This window comes from Leptopilina heterotoma, unplaced genomic scaffold (assembly GCF_015476425.1).
Source record: "Leptopilina heterotoma isolate Lh14 unplaced genomic scaffold, ASM1547642v1 Lhet_570, whole genome shotgun sequence".
Taxonomy (NCBI): domain Eukaryota; kingdom Metazoa; phylum Arthropoda; class Insecta; order Hymenoptera; family Figitidae; genus Leptopilina; species Leptopilina heterotoma.
In genome coordinates, this window is record NW_025111128.1 from 671,950 (window position 1) to 694,441 (window position 22,492).

Consider the following 22,492-nt stretch of genomic DNA (forward strand, 5'->3'; position numbering starts at 1 on the left):
GTTTTGAGGTTATGTTTGCCCTTTGACCTTGAGTGGGAAGGGGGTTTTGAGGTTATGTTTGCCCTTTGACCTTTGACCTTTGAGGAGGGGGGATGGAATCTTGAAACAGCGGCGACAGCGATATATTTTTGTAATATAGGGAGATATATAGGTTATTCAATAAGGTCCTTCGTTATTTAATTAATAAAACAAAAGTTGTAGCTTAATCTTCGGTTCACAACAACCACTTAAAATGAATTTAAATGTTTTTATTTATGGGATTTAGGCATTTCATTAAGGATTGCAGATAAGAACTATGGGTTCAGAACAATTTAACATCTTGTTTAGACCAAATAAGATATTATATTTATTTAGCAATAGTCATAATTGATTTTTACTTACAATTATCTTTATATTATGTAACCTTAATCCCTACCGCACTGAAACAAGAAGAATGAGAGAGAGTCATTTAAAACTAACCTTTCTACTGGTCAGAACGGGCAAATTTGATGATTGATTATTTTGTTAATGGGTTGTTCATTTGTTAATTCTCAGTCATTACTATTTTGAACTTTTCACTATTAACGGTTTATTCAAATGGGACAATTTAAAACACTCATTTTTAACCTCACGTTGTTTTCGTCTCTACTCGTCTTAATTTCTCAATCTTTACGCGGCTATTTAATTCGACTATCTATTGCTTTTAGTTTGTTATATGATCACTGTCATATATTCAGAGCAATTCAAAGTGTGACGAAAGGGCTGCCAAAATTGTATAATGTGCGAGAGAGAGTAATTAACAATTTTTAGGTTATTTTTAATAAATTGATTTAAATTATTCAACTTCTTTATTTTGTGTTCACTATAACTTCTCAGTCTTATCTATTCCAAACACTTCGCGATTTTTAAGTTTAACGTCTACCCGAATTCGATTGCCCGTCGCGAACCCTTGAACCGGTCGAGTTTCGCAGGCGGTCAACCTCCACGGTGGTCTTCAAGCACTTTTAGGTTTACCTAAAATGAGTCAAAATTGCATTCCTGACATAAAAACGAATCGATTCATGTATATAAAGTATATATTTTATCAAAATTTATAAAATTAATAAATATTTTAAATTTTCACAAAAAATTGAAATTTTGTATTTTTTGACATTTTATCTTAACACTTTAAAATAATTATTCTAAAATAAAAAATTAAACAATTGGTATATATTATATTGAGGAAGCTTAATGATCATGAAATGAACAATTTCCTACTACTTTGAACATTGAAATTGATTGTCTTAGTTTAATTTAGTAATAATTTTAACTAAAAAAAATTGTGATGGCTGCCATAAAAAGTTGTTTGTCACCATGAGTGGACCACTGTTTATAACCATGAGTGGACTGCCTGTTTTTTCCATTTTTAATGTCAGTTTAACATTTTTTAGATATAAATTGACAATAAATTAGTTTGAAACAATCATTTATGTTCTTTATTAATTTTTTTGTGATATTGATGTGATATGTCACAAAATTATTAAAAATGGTTTCACTTGTAAACATTGCGACACATATATGGTCTGAAGCTGCATAAGCATAAATTTTGTTTCAATATATCAGAAATATTAAATACATTAAAGAATTTAGAATAACTTTTACAATTTTTTAGAAGTGGTCCACTCAAGGTTACACTTTTTTCATTTCTTAAAAATTAGCTTTTTTTAAAAGTCAATTGTTTTTTCCAATAAAAAAAATCAAAGCTATTATGGCATAAACACTTATCTAGGGATTTAAACTAAAGCTTGAAATATAAACCTCCGATTAATTTGCTTTCATAAAGAATTTTTTAGAAAAAAAGCGTAGGCGGTCCACTCAAGGTGACATTACTCTATATATATGTTTTTTTTTCAAAAAAAAAATCAGCTACGATTTTCGAAAATGAAAATTTGGAATCTTGGGACGATTCCAGATAAAACTGCGTTAGCACAATTTTGACTCATTTTAGGTAAACCTAAAAGTGCTTGAAGACCACCGTGCCTCGCGATAACCTGTCTCCAGGAGTTAACTGTCGCGAAGAAGCGAATTACATCGTAAGCACACCAGTTTTATTGCATGAAATTGAGGCTTGGGTGTGACAAATTATTACCCATTACAACATAATCTTGATAAACATCAGTCATATGCCCCAACTTATTTCCACCGTAGTTTACTTCCCTAGTACTTCGATTTTGAGGCGCTCGGCGGTTGCTGGTCTATCGCCCTCCCCAGTGATTTAAAATTAAAAACCAATCAAACACTTACAGTTAAGGTACTAATGTAGTAGTTATACCTAAAATTACCTTAAGAAATAAAAAAAAATTTAATTTCACTACGTAAAACAAAAAAATCTAAAAATTACGTTTTTTCCGACATTTTTTAGTTTAAACAAATTTTTTTAGCTATATCCACTAAAGAACATATTTTTAAAAAATATGCCAAAAAAATTAGAGAGAAACATCTATCTGTTTACTCATAGTCCCTGCAACTGATTTCTCTTCCTTTTCCTCGCGAGCCTTTTTATTGTCAAAAATCGTACAAAATTGCCTAATTTAATGCATTTGTCCAAAAACATGTTCTGATATTTATAATGATATCTTGCGAACAGAACCAAGATTTTTTAACGTTTTTGGTCTCAAATTAAATGGTGAATTTCGAAAACGGCTCAACTCGGTTTTTTTGAAATTTTGCAGGAGACACAAAAAACTGAATATTTCAGACAGAAAGTTCCAGTTTTTAAATTTTTGGCGTATTTGAATAAGGCATTTGTCATATTTAGAAGCATGAATTTGAATATCCACCTTTTCTAGGTTGATCAATATTTTCTAGAATTTATCAAGTTATTCTGTAAAGTATCTTTACGTTTTCAACTATCTAACAACTAGTCGACTGAAGGGTTACAAATGACAATAGGCCCAGTAAAGGAAACTGTCTAGAAACAATAATGAATCAAGAACTACGATACAGAAACTAGAAACTTCCTTGACAAATTTCCAAACCGGTTCTTTTAACAACACGTCAATGAATGTGTAATAAAGCAAAAAAGTGAAATTTGAACAAATCCGAGTTGTAAAAGTGAAAATCTCTGAATTTGAAATTTAATTTGAAAGTGAAAATCTGTTAATGTAAAAGTGTAAGTAGAAGTGAAAGTAAAAATCTGTGAATGTGGTGTGACGATGTGAATTGTCGTTCTTTATTTTGTCGAAATTCTGAATCGTCATGTCATCTGTCGGAATTATCCCTGAACCGTGATCGTTAATTGGTATGGTAATTTAGAAAGTCGAAACTGCCGTGTGACCCACTATCAGTGGTGAATGTGTGTCGCGCGGCTAGTTAGTAGGAGAGAAAGTGGTAGAGGGCAGAGCCGATTATTATTAGAAAGAGATAGAGAGAGTAGAGCCAGTGGAACGAGAGAGAAGAAGAGACGAAGAAGCCGAGCACGTGTGGGAAAAGCCAGGAACAGGTGTCGGTAGTTTTTTGCCGACATATTGTTTCTCAGTTGGCCTACGAGTGATGTAGGAGAGTGTTCTACGAGATGTGTAGAAAGTGCGTTGTTAGAGAACATTGATATAGAGAGTGTGAAATAGTTGTGTTAAATTTTGAGTGTTGTGAGAGAACTGGAGATTTGTGTAAAAAGTTGTGAGTTAATAAAGAGTGTAAAAAGAAGTGCAGTTGTTTCATTGGATTTTCCCCTGATTTATCCCCGAGGGAAACAGCCGCCAAGAAGCCAGGAGAAAGGAGAAATTGAGAAGCGTCGTTGGGGTGAGTCAGTATCGTGCCATTGTAGTACCAGTCGTGTCTCGTCGTTGGCATTTCTGCTTGCCAATTTGTTCAGGCAGAATTTCCTCTGACGATTGAGAGCGTCTCAGAGGTGTTGTTGTTTGTCGGGTTGTTGTTAAAGAGTCGAGTAGTTTATTAATTGAGCTTAAAAATTAATTGGCGCCTGACGGCGAAATTTATTAAATTGAATTTCATATTATTTTTATTGTTGAAAGCGTCAGATTTTGCTTGACGTTAAGCAGAAATTTATACTAAAATAAAATTAGTTAAAATCATACGTCACAGTGGAAGTAAGAGTAAAAATATGTGAATGTGAAAGTAAAAGTGAAAGTCAAAATCTGTGAATGTGAAAGTAAAAGTGAAATTACGTAATCGACCCACTGGGCCAGATAAGATAAGCAATGAATTTGTCAAAAATTTACCACCGGAATGGATGCATTATATCCTCAATACGTTTTACAAAATTTTAGAACAGGAAATAGTACCCTGAATCATTTGCGCAATCGGACATGTTTTTGTTACCTAAAAAGAGGGATTGCTTTACTAAATGTGACTACCAAAGTCTTCACCTCTCTCCTCGCATAGAGAATTGGTGGGTGGGCGGAATCGTGTTGCGTTATTCCTAAACAACAGCCAGGTTTTCGAATCAAGAGGAGTTGTATTGTAGATCAACTGTTTACATATAAATCAACATATAAATTTACAAGTAAAGAAGGATTATGTTTTTGGTGCTTTTATGGATTTTAAGAGAGCTTTTGACTCGGTACAACACAAAAAATTGTGGATAAAACTGTTCAAATTTGGAATAACGGGAAAAATTTTGAGAATTATTAAAAGTCTATATAATATCGCGAATTTTAGAGTAAAAATTGGTCAATGGAAATTTGATAATATAGACGTTACTGAGGGGGTCATGCAGGGCGGTGTGCTTAGCCTCAGACATCATCACTTTTTTTGAAGAGAGAAGAGCACAGGGTTTGAAATTGGATTTGCATACAGAAATTTTGATGATACTTTTTTGCAGATGACATTGTACTGTTGGGTCAAAATTGGAACGACATTCAATTAAAGATTAAAATTTTAAAAGAGCATTTTGATCTCAAAGGTTTACAATTTAATGTGTCAAAAACTAAAGTAATTCCATTTAGAAAATCTGGAAACTGTATAAAATTGAGGTCTTTGTATTGGGAAAAAGAAGTAATTAATTATGAAAATTCTTATGTTTATCTGGGTGTACTTTTCTGCCTGAGTTCCTGATATTTTATTCAAAAGTAAAAATGAAGCATGGTCGATCGTTACGAACCTTATGGAAAGTGTTAAAAATGATACAGCTCTATATGGCTACGAAGTTTGGTGTATTTGTTACTTATAGGATTTGGATTGCGTTCAGACTCTGTTCTGGAAGAGTTTATTAGGTTTGCCGTTCAATACTCCTAATCATTTTATATGTCTGGAATCCGGCCTCTCATTTCCAAATGTAAAAGTATTTAAACGTATAGTAAACTGGTGGTTGAAATTGCTTGAAAAGCCGGATAACACACTTGCGAACAAATGCAAGTTATTGGAACAAAATTGTTCCAATAATGGCAATGTTAATTATAATTGGGCTTTGCGTGTCAGACTGTTACTAGAAACATTGGAAGCCGAACATCTGTGGGAACTACAATTTAAATTAATAATGAATGAAGCACGAAAAGGAAAATTTGACCTGCCGTTTGAATTGTTAGAGAACTTACTTGTGATTCCTCTGCCAACTCCTCTGCTTCGAGTTTTAGCCAGTCGATTTTGACACTCAAATGCTTTATGAGTTGAGAATTTTTTGCACTCATAACACTTTCGCAATCCTTGACCCTTCAATGGACATTCATTTTTCATGTGACCATAATCGTCACATTCGTAACACAGTTCGTTAATCCATTGTCGTTAACCAGAGCTTGCAAACTATACAGAGGCCATAGCAGTCGTTTTTGAACCAGGGTGGTTCTTAGTTGCCACCTGTGCACGATTTGCTTCTGTCTGAATAATAAATAATTTAAGGGCATCATAATTTAATCCTTTACTGGTCTGATTTTTAGTCATGAATTCAATTGTCGGAATTGAAAAGGATATTAAAAACTCATAAAAATATTCAAATTTAGTTTGAGAATTTGATTTTTAATCATGTCTAATACCGCTTTCTTTACCAATTTATTCAATTTTAGTCGCTTCTTTTAATTAATTCGCAATGGTCTTTTTACCTTATTTTCCTGATTTGCATCGATCGAGCCAAATTTTCGTGGATTCTTGTATTTTCGTGTTCATGTCTAGGTTAAGTTCATCATTTTTTCTAACTGAATTATTTTAGAGTCTAAACGGTCCTCACGTTTCTTTAAATCGTTGCGTCTCGAATCTGAATTTTCGTCACTAATCAACTGTCGTTTTACACCTTGAGAGGCCAGCTAACGGCTTCCTCATCGTCATCATTCGTTGAATAGTTACTACGGTTACTGTCGTTCTTAATGATGTTAGTATCTGTTTGATTACTGTCCTTTTGACTACTGTCGTTTTCAATAAATTCATCGTTTATACTTTTTAAAATTATTTCGTTGTCTAACCTGGCATTATCTTTAATCTCTTTATTAATCGATTTTACATAACTGTCTTTTGCTGATATATCGTCAGTACCGTCGTTACTATTATCGTCGTGATATTTGTTGTCGGAAGTCAAATCAGGTTGATTTGGACCAACTGGAATCACGTTTTTCTCTTTGTTGAGAATAACTGTTGTCGATAACACCATCGTACTGTCATATCGTTAAACAATTCGTTAAAATATATATAAATACAATCGTAAAAAGTTAAAAATCAGTCATTTTTTAAATAATCACCTGGATTTTGTAAAATTGACATTTATATAGTCATTGATATGACTTCCGTATCTGTCAAAGTTTGGTCCTGTTTTGTTTGAGAAGAATCACTCGGATTTTTGGCCACAAAATCGCTTGGATTGTTTTCTCTGATACATTGGACGTCGCCGCCTTCTGAATTAGACGATTTCCCAATTTTACTGAATTCTTTAAACAATTCGTCCCAGTCGACCTTTAGTGAATTCTTGTCTTTAAGTAAAAATTTAGAAATAATTTTCAAAATCCAGTCGTTAATTAAAAGAAATTATGAGAAATCAAATGTCTGCTCTAGAAACATCAAAACAGAACTCATGTTAGGATGGGTCAGAACTGATTGGTCCAGTCATAGAGTTATTAGAATAGAGTGCGCAAGCGATCAAAATGTTTCTTAGGCGCATAGACGGAGACAGCCATACGAAAAGTAGACCCCTTTTATTTCTTTCTCTAATAACGCATGCGCGATAGTGAAACAGCTGATTCATCGAAACAACTGTTGCTTGCTTGCTGGCAATTATATTTTTCTTTTATTTACGTGACAAATAAATAATTTAAAAACATTTTTAACAGGAAAAATAGTATTTTATGTTAAGTTTACCTGCTTTAAATTTATACTATAATATTATCGATACGACATCCAAACTAGAATCAAATGTTGCGTCTTACCTTCAAATAACAGCCAAATAGCTTTTTTTCAACAAGACTTTTTAATCCCACTCTACCCTATTTATTATAAAATATTTATTTTACATTTAATTTTATTATATTTATAACGATTTTTCGTGCAATCTTTGTAGACAAAAACCTACCCAAAAACTTTTATTCTTGCACATGCGCCATTAAACAAGGTAAGATAAGGGGTCTACTTTCATGCTTTTGTCTTTTTCTATGCGCCTAAGAATGCCTTTTACGGTAAAAGGTATAACTCGCGCACTCTATTCTAATAACTCTATGGGTCCAGTTACACTTGTTACTGACAAGCGCAACATAAACAAATCCTGTTGTTATCTATCTTGAGGAATGAACACAACTCCTTTCGAGACTCATTTAAAGAGAAAAGAACAATGAAAAGCTCAATGAATTTTTTCGTAAAAAACAACCGGTCCTTCGTTTTGATACATGCATTTTATTTTAACGACGTCGAATATTTAAATAAACTCGAGTATATGGGAATTTATATATACTAGTACAACTTCTGCGCGCTACGCGCGCCCATTAATTGTTTTTTAACCATAGAAGATTATGCTTCTTTTAAACAAAAACGCTTTAAATGAGCACTTCAATTTTTTTTAATATGTCAATCATTTAGAAATGAATCCCACAAATTCCACAATACATTTAAGTAATTTTCATATGCTTTAATATCTTAAAAATGTTCATATAAAATATTTCGAATATCCAGTAGTGCGAAGAATTTTAATATCCTACAGATATCGTAGGATATCTTAGATATACCCTATAAACATCTTGAGATTATTCATTAGTCTTTGGAAATTAAGATATCAATTAGATGTAATAATGTTATTTATAGACGCCCTACTCTCTAAATATGAATCAGCGGAAAATCGCTGATTAGGTAGCTATAAGTATGTAGCTGATTTAATCAGTGTATATAAGCTAACAAATCAGTGACTATTCGCTGATTCATTAGTGTATATACGCTGATTGAATCAGCTGCATACTTATAGCTACCTAATCAGCGACTTATCACTGATTTAAATTTAGAGAGTACAAATATCTTAGGGATACCCTAATTGTATAGAAATGGGAAACATTCAGGGTATTTTTAAATATCACCTAAGTAACACATGACATTACAGTAATGTGACCGTAATGTTCCATGTAATGTTATTAATATACCAATGTAATACAAAAATGAAATTTTAATAACATTAACATGTCCACCCCAATGTGATATTTTAAGTTATTGTAGTTACATTACATGGTAATATTACTGTAATATTGCAGTAATGTGAAAGTATTATCGCAAAGAAAGATAAAAACAATTCTTCTTATATGAAAGGTGATCTTTTTTCGTATTATTACGGTGACATTACTGTAACACTACTGTAATAATATCTAGTATATATTTTATATAAAAAAATTATTTTTCTATTGTAAAAGTAACTTAAACTTTTTTATACATTTTACTTGCATTTTCTAAAGAAACGCATGTAGATAAGGTCTCGTAAAAATATCAATTCTATAAAAAATTCGATACAAATAAGCCTATGAAACAAATGTTACTTTTTTGGGACATATAAAAAAGTTAGACAAATCAGAAGTGATTCATTCGGACGAAACGAACCGTTAGACGAACGAAATTTTTGTTTTGCAGTTCACTTGACAACTAAACTGTCATTTTGAATTGTTTGACAAAACGAACTTCTATGTCAGAAACACTCAGATCCAAAAATGTTTCTGATGTCGTAATTTGAATAAACATTATTAAATTTTTCTATAATTTATAATTATAAACTACATTTTAATTCAGTAGTACATTCAAGTTTATTAATGTATTAATAAAAATAAAAATTTTATTCGGTATTAATTAATCCATTTTTTAATTAATTTTTTATCCCACATGCACAAAAATGGCGCTTTTAGATAGCTGACGACAGGGAGTAAAGTCACTCATTTGTTCGACCATATGAAAATGGCGTCCATTTTCTCCCATGTGCAAACATAACCGCTGATCCCATGCGTTATTTTTGCCCAAGGGAGAAAACGGCCGCCACTTTCATATAAGTCGAACAAGTGAATGACTTTTTCTCCCTGTCGTCTGCTGTCTAAAATCGACACTTTTGTGCATTAGGAATAAAAAATATCGTAAGTAACATAGGAATAAAGACAGCCAATTTGTTTACGATGATTTTTGTGACACTCGTTCCGGTCTCGGGGCGCCTACGGCGCCCTCGACCTCCACTCGTGTCACAAAAATCACCGTAAACAAATGGCTGCCTTTATACCCTTGTTGCTTAATATACTATTTTATAATTACCTACTATTAAATGAATCGAAGATAATATCACTTCAATTAAAGAATCCTTTTATAATTTAATACAATAAAAATTAACAAATGTATTACTTATTATTAATTATAAATACTCATATTAAATAATGTAACAATTAATTACTTATAAGAAACTTTATAATAACAAAATTGATTAAATTGATTAAATTACATATATTTTGGAAATAATTTGAAAAATGGTTTTAAAAATTTTATAAATCAAACCTATTTTATTTTTTTTAGTTTGTAATATTTAATTTCTGAAAATATCCCATTAAACTCAAATAATTAAAATAAAGTATTAAATGTAATTAAAGTAATCTGTTTTTAAAATAAATAAATTTAAATGTCGCTGCCCTGCAAGGGTCCTGTGAATAAAATGTGGTATAGTGTTCCCGAACTGACTTTTTGTGCTGAACACGAATCACACTGTAAAAAGAAAGGTACTAATTCAGTACCAATTTTTGGTACTAAATCGAGATTTGGTTCTATTTTAATACCGAAAATCAACTCTAATTTAGAAGCTTTTATTTACAGTGCAGGGCTTGAAAACTTCCCATCGCGTCACGTTTTAGAGAAAATTGGTATTGAAACCCCTAAAAACTGCGTTTTTGGCCATTTTTAAAAAATTATACAGCTAAATCCTGACGTGCTACAAACTTCGCTAATATCAGAAATTAAAAATTAAACCATGCCCTTCCACATGAGCCCTATGACGATTTGATCGCATGCACCCTTAAAGCAGGGGGTGTGTTTATATCTAGGGGTGCAAGAAGAAAATGTTAATAGAACAAAAATATTTAAAACTCCGTCTATTTCAATGAAACGTTTAAGCGGGGTTGTTGGGGTTGCTGAGTACGAATAAAAAGTTAGATTTCAAAAATTCAAGTGTATTGGTTTAATTCAATACGAAAGTAAATAAAAATTTAAAAAAATTTATGAATTTTGTTGTTCGAGAAAAATCGGAGAAGCTTTATATGCAGTAAAGAAATGACGTTCGAAGTAAATGTTATAAAGAATACTAAAACTGTGTATTTGTTAAGATCATTTAGCTACAGGATTTATAATACTCTGCTTTCCAGAGTACACTACGGGGAGGCGATCTAAATTACACTCCATTTGTTGTAATTCTTTAAGTATTTTTGTTCTTTTATATTTTTTTGTATTTCTAAAAGTACTTTTGTGTTTTATTAAAAAAAATGATGTCTTAAGAAAATTTGAAAAAACAACGAAACGAAAGTGAGCTAATGCAGAAATCATTGAGTTTCAAAGAAGCTTGGTTTTAGAAAAAAAAAATTTTATATTGTTTAAATAACTGATTTCAATGTCTTTTCTACTAAAAATATTTGTTTGCTCTATCTATATAAATTGTAAAAAAATGTTTCAATTTATTATGTGGAAATAACTTACAGTTCACTGATTGTTTGATAAAAAAAACTCAATATTCATTAACTTATTTTTAAACGACGAAAAATATAGAAAATGAATGGAAAATTTCTGTTCTGTATCCACTACTGAAATTGAAAGAATGTTACTTTTCAAAACTGTACTCTTTATAAACTTATCATTCAATTTACATAAAAAAATTAACTATAATAATCTTCGTATTCATTCATTCAGTCTGTCCAGAGCGTGTACATTCTGTCCGCAGTGAGAGAGAAAGGTTGATAGAGAGAAAGAGAGGTAAGTATCGCATGTCCTTTTAGCTTAGAGTAGGAGCGAAAGAGAGGCGAATATTATTATTATATCTATATATATTAAGTTAGTCTTTCCTTATATACTCTGTTCACAGTGAGAGAGAAAGAGAGGGAGGGAGGTATTGTCTCTCCTTTTAGTTTAGAGTAGGAGCGAAAGAGAGACGAATAGTTAAGAAAGTAATTCCCACTTTTTGGGTTTAGAAGGGGGTACCATGTTTTCTCCATTTTCCGTGTCAGGTAGAAAGAGAGGAACAGAATTTAATAGGGGAAGGAAAAGTGGGGAATTTCACTCTCAAGCCAAAATACGAAATGGGCGTCTTATTTCCTTATTGGCTAATTATTTTTCTTTTTTCACTCACAGATAGATTAAGGAGTAAAAGAAAGGCAGATCGAGAACGAGGTATGAGTGAGAGGTATAAATTTTATCGTTGTTTCATAAGCCAAATGGACAATTTTTCATCAATTTTTGACTCCCACCCCGCCTCCAGTTGTGAACAATCGCAAATATTTTAAAAAACTAATTCGTATAATTATTTAAGATTCAATTATCTTCGAACAATGGGTAAGGCTTTCTGAAGTGTACCGATGGTTTTTTAAGCCTGTTACGCGCTGTAAAAAAGATATGGAGCGTGCAGTTTCACAAGCGGTTGCACTGCCGCGTTACATGCGTTGAATTGGTTTCAATTTGTTAGTTAATGGTTTATTTAATAAGCATTTGACACATAATTTCGAAAATTTTAATTAAAATTAAATTCAAAATGGCGGATTTTTTATAGTGTCAAGAATACTCTCCTAAAATAATATTGCAAAATTCGAAGTAAAACAAAAATTATACATCCTTATTTTTCGCCATTTCAAAGATGTTTTTGTATGCGGATAAGCAATCGTATGATTTAAATGTTTTCTCATTTGCATTTTTTAAAAAAGACAAACAAAAATGTATTTGGTGTTGCTGATCAAAAATTAGATATCAAATTTTCAAAATTGAAAATGGGGGATCCAACATGGCGGAAAAGAAAATTTTTTTATTTTAATTTTTTTTCGTTTAATTTTTTCTTTCGTCCACCATATTGTATTCGCCATTTTTAATTTAAAAAAAATTATGTCATATTCGTAATCAGCGACCCCAAAACCTCCCGTAACGATTTTCAAGCAAATCCAATGATTTTAAAAAAAGAATGTCCGCCATATTGGATTCGCTATTTTGAATTTTAAAAATCTGATTCAATATTCGTAATTAGCGACCTCGAAAACCCCCGAGTAACGATTTTCAAGCAAATCCGATGATTTTTTTAAAAAAATTTCAAAACTTATGAACAAAAACTTAAAATGCGTTTTTCTCAAAATGTCTTTTTTTGATCTGAAAAGAGTGATATCTTTAGTTCTTCTAAAGCGATTTTAAAAAATCAAACGGCTTTTGATTCAGCGTCATCATGCCTATAAGTAGAACCTCAAAAACTGGAAAATTTCCAACTCTCTTTATTTTATAAGGGAAATTCTGAATAAAAACACCTTTTTTTGCATATTTTAGAGAAAAAGTACTCTAAAAAAAGGGGGGGGGGAAGAAAATTCCACTTTTTTGAGGTTCCTCACCTAAAGAAATATCTAACAAAGAGAATGCCACTTCGTTTTTGGTTTTATCTGTTATAGAAAGTTTGGAATCGATCTTACTACCGAGAATGGGCATTTTCGAAAATGGCGTATATCGCCGCCATTTTTAAATAAAAATGAAAAATTTTTTCTTACAAATTCCTAAATAAATTATTTTTTACATGTAAAAGAAATTTTTTAAATAAATGTCATAGTTATTTTAATAATATATACTAAAAAAGCCTTCTTTTTGCCTGTTTTGAACAGTCATTTATTTGTTCGACCATATGAAAATAGCGATTTTTTTCCAAGGGCAAAAAAACAGTTGGTCCCATGCTTTTTTTGCCCAAGGTAAAAAGGCCACTCTTTTCATACAAATCGAACAAGTGAATGACTTTTACTCCCTGTCGTCTGCTATCTGAAATCGACACTTTTGTGCCTTAGAAATAAAAAATATCGTATGTAAGACGGGAATAAAGGCAGCCAATTTGTTCACGATGATTTTTGTGACACGAGTGGAGGTCTCGGGGCGCCCTTGACCTCGACTCGTGTCACAAAAATCACCGTAAACAAATGGCTGCCTTTATACCCTTGTTGCTTAATATAATATTTTTACAAGATTAATGATTAGGTACAATTTCATTGTGTCATTTAAAGAAAAAGAATAGATATTAATCTTATTTAAAATTTTTTGACAGTCTTTATTGTGAAAAAATTGATGCAATATCCAAATTTTCATTTCGACAATTACACCTCCATTTTTAAAATAAGGATTTTTTTTGCAAATGACCGACAAAATGGGCCCTTTTCATTTTTTTAAAGAACCAATGGAATCTATCAGTTTAATTATCGATAAATTAATGAAAACCGCAAATTCCTGGTAATGAGAAAATTATGAAAAACATGTTTCCCGACATGAATTTTTAGGGAAAAAAGAATTTAATATAAGTGAAAAAAAATTTAATTTACTTAAAATAAAAAAACCTTTTCATTTTTACAACTCTTTTTAGTTCATTTATTTTATATTTTGACTGACTCGATTATAAGATTGCAAACTTTTTTTTTTTTAAAGATACTAGTGCACCAATAGAACCTTTTGCGACAACGTCATCGAATTACGAAAAAAGTAGCCATGGTTCCTCGAAACGTCCAGAAAAGAAGAAAGAAAGTGCAAGAAAACTTGATATCTGCATTGCAAGTCTTTAACTACCAAGACAGAAAATCTGGTATTTCAATAATTATAGAAAAAATTACTATTTACATAAAGAGAATAATTTAAGAAGGGAACCAGTCAAATTTTAACTTATTGAAATTATTACTGTTTGCCCCATACGCTCATTTTGAGTATAAATGTTAGTTTAAAAATAAGGTATACTACACATGGTTGTTTTGAAATTCTAAACAAAAGTTTTGACAATCTTGCCATTTCGGAGATATTGACATCTGGACGGTTTGTCCCACTCTCCCCAAATATTATAATATTATTTTAATGATTAACCCATTAACGCCTAAAATAAGAAAATTCTTTGCGCAAATTTAACCTATACTTTTATGAATAAAACAGATTATATTTTATACCGCAAGTATGTTTCTTATAGGTATTGAGTGTGCTCTTTTCGATTCCGGGGTGAAAAAAAAGAATTTCGTTTAAAACAAAAATTAAATATAGCGGTTTTATCTTTAAAAACAGAAAAGAAATTTCATTTTTTCAAGTTTGGTTATTTTTTTACCCATTTACCCATCCAAATATTTGGATTCAGTAACCTCAAAAACATAAAATATAATGATATCTGGCATTAAAAGAAATAAAAAAATTTAGCAAAGTTGTGACACGAAAACTTTATTTTGACTACTCTGCTAAGGAGTTAAACGTGCGTGAATAATATTTAATTCTCATCCATAGAGGCACAAAAATTGTATACTTTTAAAAAAAGTAAATTAGAATGTAAAATTTAAAGATGGCGGACCAAATGTGGCCTAAAGTATGAAGGGAACTTTGAAAGTGGTGGTGACTATTTTTCAAAATACTAAAATGTAATTAAATTCGCCTAAGTTTTCCTACTCGAAGGCTTTTGGGGTCGCTGATTACTAATTTAATGTTATTTTTAAGAAATTCAAGATAGCGGATTTAATATATAGAACAAAATTTTTTAAAATTTAAGCAATAAACCTTAATTTTGTCACTCGGGAATTTTTGTGGTTGCTGATTACGAATTCAATTTTAGTTTCCCATAAATCAAAATGGCGGATCTAATATGGAACAGAATGTTTACTTTATGCAATTAATCTTAATTTTGTCACTCGGTGGTTTTTAGGGTCGCTGATTACGAATGCGATGTTTGTTTTCAAAATTTCAAATGACTAATATAATATGGGAAAGAGAAATTAAAAAAAATTTTCTATACACGCTCGCTGGTCGTGAATCGACGCAAGTGCTAAAATAATTGTCAGTGAGCGCTCCTATGACATTTACAGCTAACTGACTGGTATTAGAACTCTCGAGTAACAAAATTAAGGTCAATTGCATAAATCTAAAAGAAAATTCTGGCATATTGAAAACACCATTTTAAATTTATGAAAACTTATATCAAATTCGTAATCAGCGTCCCTAAAAACCACCGAGTGACAAAATTAAGGTCCATTGCATAAAGTAAAAATTTGTGTTCCATATTGGATGGGGGGAGGGTAAAAAATTAATAAAAAATTGTCCTCGTGGTTTATGGACGGCTTATACCTCGACTTATATCATGACTATTAATAAATCTCGGTGACAATGTTTTGACAAAGAAGGAAGAATACTTCAATAAAATAATTCTTCTGATGTATAATTAATATATATATATATATAAAGTTTTTTTTATCGTTTGACTGAACTAATCAAAACAAAAACCATTATTTTGTAATTTGACTTGCTTGGTACTTTGAAACGTCTGGCAACACAGCATTTCTTTAGTCGTGTTGCAAATGCTTGGTATGACTTGTTTACTTTTAGTTTTGAGTAGAAAATTGTGTGCAATGTTTCCAGATGTTCAAACAGCTGTCCAATATACTGTATAAAACATGAATTTTTTTTACAAATTAATTTATTGCAACTCTCACAGGTACCTAATGACACTTTTTTAACAGATATTTAACCATTATATATCTGTCTCGTATTAAAAACTGTTTTATTAATTTCCTAATTTTAAGTACTTTGTGGTGAGTAAATATGTTTGAAAATGTACTCAATTCCCACAAAACTCAATGTTAAAAGTTAAAAAAAAAGACGCTTATAACTTTTTTCACAAGTCCCCACAGGTCTAAAAAATTTAACTACATTTTTTAAAAACTTTTATCTAACAGTGGTACAAATTTCAACAAATTGGTAATATTAATTCTATTTGCGAAAAAACCTTTCTATTATCTTGAAAAAATCTGTAATTACCTTAACGTTTTATAAACATTTTACAATATAGCTCAGTGTGTTAAATTTAATTTTTGGTTTTCGTGTTTTATGTTTTTTAATTCTTCAAAAAAAAAATTGTAATCTTTTTCCAATATTTTAGAAAAAGAAAAAAACGGATCATAAGGTCTTACATTTTTATATACACACAATAAAATAAGGTCTTGAGTATCAAAAGACAGAAACAGAAATATCGCGCGCGCTTTAGCGCGCGTAGCTCTGCTAGTTGTTTAATATTCTTTAAACATTGAAGAATAAGGTTTTACAATTGCCAGTGATGTGACGTAGATCGGCCCATTAATGGAACATGAGTGGCACTTTAATGGCAAAAATTTTGTATCTTTGATGGCAAATTACAATTGCCAGTATTGGGCCAAGCGCCGCCTCAATACTGGTAATTGTAATTTGCCATCAAAGATACAAAATTTTTGCCATTAAAGTGCCATTTATGTTCCATTAATGGGCTGATCTACGTCACATCACTGGCAATTGTCTTTTGTTATTAAAGATTGATCAACTTTTTCGTGAATGTACCATTATTATGCTGAGAGCCGGCCCAGTCTTAGAAAATTTGAAAATCTGACCATCGACGCCATCATTGGCCCAGCAATGGGACGTTTTGAACACCAGTAATGGCCCAGTAATTACTGCCAATTGTCGGCAGACATTATTGGGCCAATGATGGGCCGTTTTTGCAGTCTTGGCATTTCGCACTTGAGTTACCACTAATTTATACTCTCTCTCTTTCTCTGCTCATTGGTCACTCAATAGACTGCCCACTGGTTGAAAGAAACCCTTTGAACAATAGGCCAGGTACTCGAGCAGGCCTCTCGTTTCTCTTTCTATATATACATATATATATATAATATTTAATATATCATTTAGTGAAAATTTTTTTCTGTCTCCCTCTTTCTAGTAACTAAACATCAATCGCTCTCTGTTTATAACGCAGAAAAGTTAACGCATACTTATCTCTCTTTCATTTATTGAAAACATTATAAAACTATCTCTCTTCAGGTAACGGTATTGCTTTCTTCCTCTTTTGAAGGAAAATAACATCAGAATGTCTCTCTTTACCTAATTTGCATATCTACTGATTTCATATAAGGATGAGGCATTTTACGTGAAATGTCCTAAGTTGCAACTTCTTGAAAAAAATTGAAACTCAGGGAATTTGTTGTTCTATCAAGTAGAAATGTGACCCAAAAAATATTTTTGATTTTTTCGAAAATTTGGAGGGGGTAGAGGGAGGCCAATTTGACCAATTTTGCTAACACCGGCAATTTTGTGAATTTTTTCTGAACATACTTCTAATGGGAAAATTTTTTTAGAATATGTTATGAAAGGTTAATATAAAATGTTTTTTCGTCCTCTTTCCAAGGGTGAATTTTATTTTTTAATATTTTAAAATTTTACCTTAATTTTTGATAATTAATATTTAATTTTCAATTTCCCAAAAATCGGTCCGTTTTATTTGAAAATAAATTATTGCAAACGAAAGCTGAGGTTTTTTCCTATCGGCATGTAAATTTGCAGAATGCACTTTTTTGGTTTTAAGTTATTAAATTTCAAAGAATAAATTGCGGCGCAGGCGCCTCGCCTCACGATGTGTTCGTTGCTTGCCACGCGGCTCAGTCAAACCGCGACGCAGCGCGCCGTAATTTATTCTTTGAAATTTAATAACTCAAAAACAAAAAAAGGGCATTCTGCAAATTAACATGCCGATAGGAAAAAAGCTTTCGTTTGCAATAATTTATTTTGAAATAAAACGGACCAATTTTTAGGAAATTGAAAATTAAATATTAATTATCAAAAATTAGGGTAAATTTTTAAAATACTAAAAAATAAAATTCACCATTGGAAAGAGGACGAAAAACCTTTCAGAAACATATTCTAAAAAATTTGTCCCATTAGAAGTATGTTCAGAAAAAATTCACAAAATTGCCGGTGTTAACAAAATTGGTCAAATTGACCCCCCTCTACCCCCTTCAAATTTTCGAAAAAATCAAAAATATTTTTTGGGGCACATTTCTACTTGATAGAACAACAAATTCCCTAAGTTTCAATTTTTTCAAGAAGTTGAAGTTTCAACTTAGGAAATTTTACGTAAAATGCTTCATATGTTAAAAGATATTTTGCTGTAAAATGCATAAAATAAATTAAGTGCACTGATTCTAATCGTTAAGTAAAACACTCGTTAAAATAAATTATTTTTAAATTGTATATACCTAATTTTAAGAAATTTTATGTTACGTTAAACTCTTGTAATTTTATTTAGTTCGAACTTTTTTTAATTTCGTTTGAAATGAGAAAAACACATTTAATTATTATATTGCAATATTGAAATTACTATTCGATAGTTAAATTTTTAATCAGGGTAAATTTATAGAATAAAATTATTAATTACACAATCGATCTATATTTACTCGAGAATTAAACTGTTCGTAGAATAGATAGAATATTATATACAGTTGTTTATGGAGAAAAAAAATCAACCAATTAATAATAATAACCGCCGTGAAAAATGAATCGTTCCTTTTTATCTGGACTTCTACATTTTCGTCCTCTAATTCCAGGGCCTTTCTACATCAGTTTATCACCTTCTTCATTGTCGCAGTCAAAGCGAACGGTCCTTTGGATTTTTAAAACACTTCGTTTTCACTCGTCGTTAATGCGTTACAATCCTGGGCACTTCGTCACAATGGCCACGACGGAACAAGTCCAAACACGCCGCGAGGACGCCGAACGCGACAAACCAATTTTTAATATTACAAATTCAAACTACATCTAGCGGTACGAAAGCGAAGCGTTGCCGATTGAAGCTTCAGAACAAGAGTGAAAAGGAGTGCGTGCGCATACGGACATGACGTAGACTTGTAACGGCTAGAGTCAATTGAGCATTTGCCGCGTATAATTCAAATTCCAACATTACACTTTTCTACAAAGTTACAGAAATATTGGTTTGTAAAAACTGAGTTTGGGGAGAATGTAAACAATTTAATAAAAATCCTTAAAAATACCGTGTTCATCGAATCTAATCATGTTTTGCATATTTTTTCAAGATTCTACGTAGAAATATACATATTCCTACCAAATTTGAAAACAATCCAATCAAAATTATTGGTATTTATCTGATCCAATTTGGTATTACAATTATTTAAATTAATAGCAAATTGATTTAATAATTTTGAGAAAACTGTGAAATGTAATTTCGCCAAAAAACGAGATAATAATTTCCTCCGTTGAGTACACTTCGTTTGTGTATGGAACCCTACACTGAAAGAATTTTGGGCGGGCTGCAGGCTTTACATGGGTGCCGCTAGAGCTCGCTTCCTCAAGACTCACAGTTCACCTCAAAAAGGCGAGAATCTACTCCCGAAAGGTAAGTGGCAACTTCTCACCTTTCGGGAGTAAATTCTCGCCTTTTTGAGGTGAGCTGCGAGCCCTGTGACAGGAGCTCTAATTTCAGACATGAAAAGTCAGCAGCCTGCCCAAAATTCTTTCAGTGTAGTAATTAACAGAATAGTATTAAATAAAAATAAAGAATTAATTTTGTTTGTCTTTTTGCAGCACATGGCAACGTATTCGCCGATATCGTGTCGATCGGCGAGAGCATCAGCATTATCATGGAGGCGACGGGAGTCAATGAGTTCGTCAGCAGGAGCGTCGTCTGTTCGTAGGCTGATAGCTGCCGTGAGAACGGCATCCTCGGGACCAAGGCCACCGAAAAAAGCAGTCTTAAGGCATTGTGCTGCACTATTATTGGGTCACGCGACATGTTCGGCTGCAATCCTGCCAATGTTCCCACTTCAAGCTGGTCTTGGAGCCTTTGATCCTTATTTGGGACCAGCATTGCTGGCCCTTTTATTTGCCATGGCAACGCTTGCCACATGTTTTGCTCCCATCATCGTTCAGAAGCTCAGCACGAATTTAACCATTATTGTTGGACACGTCATCATTACAATATTCGTTGGTGCTCACCTCTATCCCAGGTGCCTTTCATATTGTTTTCCTCTTTTTTTACTAATGACACTATTTACTATTTATTTACTAGGGGAGAGGTACGCACGTTGAGACGGGTTCTGTTTTTCAGTTATAATTTTTAACAAACAAAATTTAGCGAAAATTCGATATGCTTTCTTAAAAGTATTGTCCAGGGCTACAACATTGCCAAAGAAAATTATTATTTTTTGAAAAAAATGAAAAATTTATAGCTGATTTTTTTAACATGTTATTTTTTACCAAAGAAAAAGTGGTACGCACTTGTTGGTGTGTTGGTCTCAACAGACACCCACAGTAATTTATTTTAAATTTAAACAAAATGAATAATTAGGTCAGATTATAATTGTTTGTTGTTTATTTACTTGTTTTAATGGTCTTAGCGCGAAGAAAAAAACTAACTTAAAGAAGATAATCAAAAAATAAAATTTTATTTTGCACAAAAATAATTATGTAATAGAAATCTTTATATCTTATTCGCAATTTTTACAGGTGAAGAACATATAAAACGCTTAAAAATTGTGGATTCAAAATCAATTTTAATGACAGTACTATTTTCACTCCGTCAGCGTTTTAACCTGCGTACCACAGTGTATCTCAACGTGCAGACCTCGCCGTTATTTTTTTAAAGCTTTGAAATTATTTGTAGATGTTAACGTATGTCTAAATTTTCGTCGCAACATTAAAGTAGAACCAAAATTCTAATAATATAGATCTATGGGATGATCTTGATAACGTCCTTCTTTATTAATTATTTAGAATGTTGGAAAAAACGATCTCCAAAAGGACATGTCAATTAAAAATTTTTCAATTTGACGTTTCCCCGGTGGGCACACTTGTTCAAAAAACGTCCTAAAGATGTCTTTTTGTAGACGTCTTTTGGACTTGTACAAAAAGACGTCTTAAAGACGTCCTATACATGTTGTAGGGGAGAGTGGGGCAAAGGCGCTATGCGGGGCAAAGACGTTTTTTAAAATATCTCCTTTATTTTCTGTCTTTTCCAATTGGTATTAAAAATTAAGTTGCAATAAAATCAGACCAATTGATTAAAAAAAGAAAACCCTAAAAATATCAAATAGTTTAAGAAATATAACAAAAAAATTGTTTTGCAAAAATAAAATAATAATTTTACTCAACAAACTTTTATTTTTTAAACATAAGTTTAAGTATTTAATTTTTAAAAACATAACATGTAAATAAATTAAATATTTCTCTACACAACTGGCGTGGTGTTTTAGTTTAATTTTGTATCTAAATATTTTTAATTTAAAGTAAAAAAAAGTTTGTTATATGGGGCAAAGGCAATATTGAACATAATTTGCTTGAAAACAATTGAATATTCGAATTTTCTATGTATTAATTCACAATATCAGGTTATCAGGTTAAAATCACTAAAAGTTTTGATTTTTGATTTAAATAGTTTAATTCTTTTAATAATATGTTGTTAACCTTATGTTTCGTAAATATTATACTAATAAATATCACTTGTTGATTTTTTTAAGGCTTACAAATGCTTTCTATTAGAAATATAGTCGAAAATGTCGCTGCCCCAGCGTGTAGGGCAAAGGCATTTTTTGCATTGTTTTTAAATTTCATTAAATAATGTATTTATAATTATAATATACTAAATAACAACTTTGAATATTTCTTGTTGATTAGTTTTAGAATAATGAAAAACAAAGACCGCATAAATTAATTGCTATATTTAAAAAATATACATCGATAAATGTAAACCTAGCGCCTTTGCCCCACTCTCCCCTATTTCTTGGCCATTAGATGTCTTTAAGATGTCTAAAGGACGTATTTTTCATTCAAGATTTGAAAATAGAAAAATTTCCATAAATAGAAAATATTATTTTCTAAGTTTAACTTGGATTTAGAAATTCATGAATGTAAAATTCATTAGAATTTTTCGAAGTTAAATTCATTTCATTGACAAGTGCGATCCTTAACTTTGTAGAGGTTCATATCTGTCTTGAATGGCTGAGGTGCTTAAAGCGCAGTGCTTCAAGCCCAAGGTATCCGGGTTCGATCCCAGCTTCGTAGGAATTTTTCATTATTTCTCCACATTTTAGAAAAAATAATATTAAAC

At 31.5% G+C, this 22,492-nt stretch overlaps 1 protein-coding gene across 1 annotated transcript in view; it reads left to right on the plus strand.

Annotated features, from left to right (window-relative positions):
- The window catches only part of LOC122508806, a 333,590-nt gene that overhangs the window by 170,284 nt on the left and 140,814 nt on the right, over positions 1-22,492 (plus strand). Inside the window, exon 4 of the mRNA XM_043622366.1 lies at positions 19,972-20,393. Coding sequence (XP_043478301.1) covers positions 19,972-20,393 — 422 coding nt within the window. The remainder of the gene's footprint in view (positions 1-19,971; positions 20,394-22,492) is intronic.